The sequence below is a fragment of the Antedon bifida genome, chromosome 3 (genome assembly GCF_963402885.1).
Source record: "Antedon bifida chromosome 3, ecAntBifi1.1, whole genome shotgun sequence".
In the NCBI taxonomy this organism is placed as follows: Eukaryota; Metazoa; Echinodermata; class Crinoidea; order Comatulida; family Antedonidae; genus Antedon; species Antedon bifida.
The window spans coordinates 15,518,708-15,524,707 of record NC_136228.1 but is presented as its reverse complement, the minus strand read 5'-3'; the positions used below and the strand labels follow the sequence as shown (position 1 = coordinate 15,524,707).

The 6,000-nt window shown below is 31.1% G+C and overlaps 1 protein-coding gene across 2 annotated transcripts in view; it reads left to right on the top strand.

Moving 5' to 3' along the window:
- The first annotated feature begins 1,775 nt into the window (after window positions 1-1,775).
- LOC144837852 (uncharacterized) overlaps window positions 1,776-6,000 on the top strand; it is a 42,842-nt gene continuing 38,617 nt past the window's right edge. For both annotated transcript variants that reach the window (XM_078693139.1, XM_078693138.1), the window contains exons 1-6: window positions 1,776-2,308; window positions 3,228-3,387; window positions 3,821-3,906; window positions 4,271-4,335; window positions 4,616-4,691; window positions 5,545-5,702. In XM_078693139.1, coding sequence (XP_078549265.1) covers window positions 1,780-2,308; window positions 3,228-3,387; window positions 3,821-3,906; window positions 4,271-4,335; window positions 4,616-4,691; window positions 5,545-5,702 — 1,074 coding nt within the window. In that variant the 5' untranslated portion in view covers window positions 1,776-1,779. The remainder of the gene's footprint in view (window positions 2,309-3,227; window positions 3,388-3,820; window positions 3,907-4,270; window positions 4,336-4,615; window positions 4,692-5,544; window positions 5,703-6,000) is intronic.

Genomic DNA, 6,000 nt, shown 5'->3' with positions numbered 1-6,000 from the left:
TTAACATTTTGAGAATGTTGGGTGTTGTGCTAGACTTTTTTTAAAGCCTTTCTTTAACTAGGCTCTGCCTCATTGAATAGAACAGTCAAATATTCTCCCCATTCAACTTATAAACATTCCTTGTAGAATCAATCAGTCTAGGAGAGAACCATGTGCAAGATAAAACGTTCCGCTGTGGGTATTTGGGTCCAGCAATAAAACAAGAAATATTTCTTACAGACTAGACTACCAGTCATAGACTCTTTTCTCCCAGATGTGCTTTGAGGTTTGAGCATGCCCAGTCCAAGTTTCCAAATACCCATTTTTGAGCCGTTTTTAAACAATAGAAATTTAAAAACCGAGCTTGTAAGGGCATGTGATGTAGTGTGTTGAACGTTGGACTAACGAATCCAATGCTCGTCGCATTGCTTGTATCCTTAGGCAAGTTTGCCACTCCCCACCCAGGTGTACCTTCTAAGGTCAAGTCTGATGACTAGCTGCATTATAAGAGTATGTTTCCAAAATTAACTGGGGTAATAATATGTACAGCGCTTAGAGGTTTTACAACATTAGAAGCTTTATAAATATAATATCAGTGTAAACAAGAGCAATCAGAGATCACAAACCCCCACACCAAGGGCTGGCCTCCAAAATTAATAATGGTATTAATATTGTCTGATAATCTTAGAGGCAAAATCATTATTATGAATTGTGGGTTGTACTAATGTAAGGTTGGTGTGAAATTAAATGTTGTTTTTTTAACTTTCTACATTGTGAACTATGTTTTGGTGTAACATTAACATTTAGTGAATCATGATGTTGCTTATTTATAGTAATAATTTGTTATAAAATAGTCTGCAAATGTGCCCACAATGAAAGTGGAAAACAATCTTTAGTGAATATTATAACACACCTGATTGTATTCTCGCAATTTGTTAATGGGCTGCTTCCTGGCCTAGCAATTGTCAATGATTAAATTGAATAAAAGTACTGTAGGTGTGTTATAAAACAAATAATGAATGTTTTGTATTTCGCGTTAATAATAAAAGCTAACTCCAGCGATATGATATACATTCTTTTAAATGATGTTGTGCCCTTAAAGGCCAATTTACACAGACGAGCGGTAACAGTTAGCGGTAGAGGTAAGCGGAATTTACGAGCAGTGTTTATGGAAAATAGGTGCTTGTAGGCCTCGAGGCTAGTGCATGTTGCAGACACCGATGGCCTAGACTAGACATGTTATGACTCACTGTCATTAGGCCTAGAGCAGTAGCCTACCACAGGCCTAGGCCTGGTTTTAGAGGAACTTGTTGCATAATAACGTCCCAAATGTATCTTTTCTTTATACTATGATACTATCCTTATACAAACAATCAGTCACGTCATAGTTATTTGTATTTCTGAATAATAAGAAGTTGCGAAACTAGACTATGCCTACTACGTCTCTCATATTTATTGTCATCTGACCAAATGGCAACCTAAACAGATGTGGATAAACCAAAGAATTTCTAGGTCTAATAATGAAAAAGAACAGATTGTACAAAGCAGATCTCTGGACATTTAGAGCGACTTAATCATATTTCTATCGGCAATTGCATTAATTATCTCTGTAAAATTTGTTACCATAAGTTATATGACTTAAATGTTTTTTAATATGTGTCCGTAATATTTTTGTTGCCTTTGACAGATTTGTTTCACAATTCTGTTTTTTTTTTCTGTTTCTACTGTTTCTATTGAAATAAATGGTATGATATATGATATATAAACTACTGTCCTATAATTTTATTTGCAGGAAACACAATGGCTGGTTCTGAATCTTTGAACAGTTTCCAAGACCTAAAAGCTGGTCTCAGTAGGTGCTTTGATGGTGAAAGATACCATTGGCTGAGGTTCCTACTATTTGATCAATTGGATGTCAGTGCAATTACAAATTGCAATGGATATAACTTACTCAATGCACTTGAAAACAAAGGTTTCATCTCACCAACCAATGTTAACTTGCTGTTAGAGATTACAAATACATCTGAAATCCAACAGGCCAAAGATCTTGTATCTAAGTATATGAGAGACAACAACATTCAGAATAGATATACTGATGATATAACCAAGTTGTCACCTTACAGAAAGCGACTGTTCAAGGCCCTGAATCAAGTTGACCCAGATGCATTACTAAATGTTACTGCTTACTATGGCTTGACAGAATATAACTTATCAAATGTATGGGATGCAGTCCTCAGGCTTGAAATTCGTGGAGAATTAGCAAATGTTCCAGGCAAAATACAGAGGTTTGCAGATCTTCTCGGCACAATAGCAAGTAACACACTACTTGGTAAAGTACTATCCTGAAGTTAATTGTTGATGTTATGTCTTTTAACATTTAAAAAATACCACAACTTTTTACCTATCCACAGCATAGAAACTGAAAACAAGGATGTTGTGGTATACTATGACCAACAAGACTTCACTTACACTTAGTATATGTTTGTTGTTGGCAATTTCATTATGCATGTACAAAAAAAGTCGACCATAATTAGGCACAATTTGTTAAACAGTATTTAAAAACAAGTACAGGCCTTGATTTTTTAGTCTAAAACAAGCAAGAAATGCTTGCTTAAAATTTAAGAATGAACAAAATCAAATTTTAGACTAATTTAAAGTAATTTAAACCATTTAAAGCATTTGTTTTTCATGAATTATCAACATGCGTAATGTTCATTTTTACTTTGCAACTCTCATTGTTAATTTTGAAAATTAATTTAAGTTTACTAAAATAACAGATAAAAGTTTGTTTGTGTATTGTATGTATAGATAATGAAATGGTTTATTTTCTACTTTAAAAAAATTAAACAGCACTCAATATTTATGAATAAAACTAAAATACTTTTACAGTATTTTCCCACTTGCTAATATTACCAATTTTTTTTTTCACAATTTAATTTAATTTTTATTGAATGTTTGAATTGGTCTTAAATTCGTAGTGTTCCTCTCTTTTTTGTCCAGTTTTTGTTATTAATGTTAAAATATTACTATTACAGTATTCATTACAATAGAATTTTAGTTAATACTTTTTTTATGTTGATTCTTTTTTAATCTCATAGTGTAGTTTTACTTAGGCAACTCTCATAACTTAATAATAATAATAATAATGGAGTATTTATATATATATATATATTTATGCATGGTTTTGTAGATTTTTTTATTGAACTTTATTTAATCAATTCTGTTTTAAAATCTTATTCAATTTTCAGATATTCCATCTGATATTTCTGCTTGTGAATCAGATTTTCAGGAAGCGTACAATGAAGCTTTGAAAGGAGGATCCGTCGCCATCAATCTTGGAATGCTTAAGGTGATTGGACAGGAAGGAGTAGGTAAAACATGCCTCATAAATGCATGTCTTGGAAAAGAGTAAGTAGTAGTAGGACAGTGAAATTGACATTACAAAATAGATAATAATAATAATAATAATAGAGTCAACTAAGAATTACAAACCAGCCAACTTTTATTAATTTGTTTTTGATAAACTACTACATTCTAAATATTTTAGCAATAGATCTAACAATAGTTGAATAAAAACTTTTATAAATATATAAATCGGTTACTACAATAATCATAACACCATCAAATTTTCTTTCTTTTCTAGATTATAAAATTTACTTTTAGCCTTGTATTCTACAAAAAAAGATCATACGAATTGTTGAATAACTTGACTTCCTAAATGTATAATTAATGAATAATTATATTAAAATGGTTTTGAATTAAACAGAGAAAAGTGCATGTTTTACAGTACCTGTACTTAAAATGACTGAAGTTCATAGTTGGTTTCAAATATTTTTGCCAGGTTTGAGGAAAAGCATGTAGTTACAGATGGGATAGCAGTGATAAGAACAGCAAGCACAACATGGAAAGAGGCTAAAGCTGATAGTGGTAAACATGAATACAAATTAGCATATTACTCTTCCCATCATCATTGGCTATGTAACATTATTATCAATAATCTCATTATTAGACTTATTAAACACAAACAGGCCCACACTGAAATGAGATGTAGAATGGAATTCAATAAATGTATACAACCGTTGTATGGTGTCAACAGTCATATTTTCACATACATTACACTTTACAATTGTTACTCTATCCCTTTATAACATGCAAGTTACTGTATGTTACATATTTTGATGAAGTACTAGTAATTGTAATTTTACATTGACAGTGGTAAAATATCCAAAGTATAGTCACATATGAAAGTATGTGCTGAAATAATATGTACACACTTTCTCTTTCTCTACAGGTAATCCTTCAAAACAGTATACAAAAATCAGCACTGACAAATTGAGAGAAAAGAAAAATGTAAACGTATGTCAATAATAGTGTAATGAATAAAGTAGCACCTACAGGACTATTGCAAACCAGTCACTTAGGCTTTCTTTCTAAATGAATCAATGAGGCATTATTAGCAGCTATTTCATTTTTTTTTTGCTTCAATCCTTTTAAATTTACTCTAAAAAATAATTTGGTTTTGCTTTTGAGAGTAAATAATATTAGTTTTCTCTTATATTAAATTTTAAACAATACTGTATTTAACTTTGAATAACATTTATTTCTTTTTTCTATCCATTTATTGCTTTTGTGTCAGATTAACATGAAACCACCTATAGATGATGAAGAGAATGGTATTGTTGTTGACTACAATAACGATGACAACAATGATCGTATGTAACTTTCCCTTAAATTCTAATTATTCTTACATTTTTGTAGTAAAAGCACTAATAAATAAGTTGTAATTATCAGTTTGCAATTTCTGTCATATTAACGATCTATTGTCCCCAAAAACATGAAAAATAAAGATTATTAAAATCAGACTTTGAATAGATTATTTTGTAGTCAATCACTTCTGTAGAAAGAAAAGGAAACAATTAATGTTTACACTTATAAAATAACAAAATAAATGGTTAAATTCAAATAAAAACCCATTAGCTGGCAGTCAATTTGACTATTTGTTGCTTAAAATTACATATATAAATAGTACATTTTTTTTCAATCCAATTCTTTGTCAAAGTGGATTACTATTAAGTGACATTAAAATGGCATATTAAAAAAAATTGTAAGAATTATTTTTTCAGGGGGACAATACATATTTAAGTTCATAGTTATTTAAAATAATAAGATTATTAATTAGATTTTCCTATTTAATGTAACTAAAGAAGTATCAAATTATGTTATCAGATTTATAACTTAGAGGCAACCTATTTGTGTAACAATTATGGTGACGGTAATTTGGAGAAAACACGGTGGCAGCCATGCCACTCCTAGACATAGTCCACAGACGCTGTACACGCAGGGTTGGTGGGCATGTTTCTTAGTTAGCAAAGTTAAAAAAAGATGGATTAAAACACGTAATTGATGCATACCATCCCTGTGCGAAAGCTCATTATGATGGTGAAGAATGAACTATACTCATAGTAACGTTTTAACTGACTGAATACTACGATGACTTAAAATTTTAAAATAATGATGCTTGTTACGCCGTTTGTGGAATGACCAAAACACTTGTTTTCGCTACAGATACTGATACAGCTACTCAAGCTGTTCCATTTGATACTGATCAACAATTAGATAAGGATGTAATCAAGAAACTTGAGGAAAATAAGGAGGAGACTTTGGAAGAAACATTCAACATCTGGGACCATGGAGGACAGTTAATTTACCATGGTCTACATCGGGTAAGTAGGTTTCTGTATAGACTAAAATGATTGTATGGCCAAGGTATAGTTTGCCTTTTTCCCATTATGTAGTCACAAACCTCTTTCCATGGTACTGCATAGTAATATATATATTTATTATATAGATTGTCATTTCAATGGAGGATTGTGGGTCACATGATATTCAATAGACATATACTATTAAACGTCAGATTGCATATTCTTATGTTACACAGTGAGCAACCGAAATAATGGGATGCAAGAATAGACTGCGTGTTAAAATATCAATCCTTATTGTCACGTCTATAATTGTTCTACT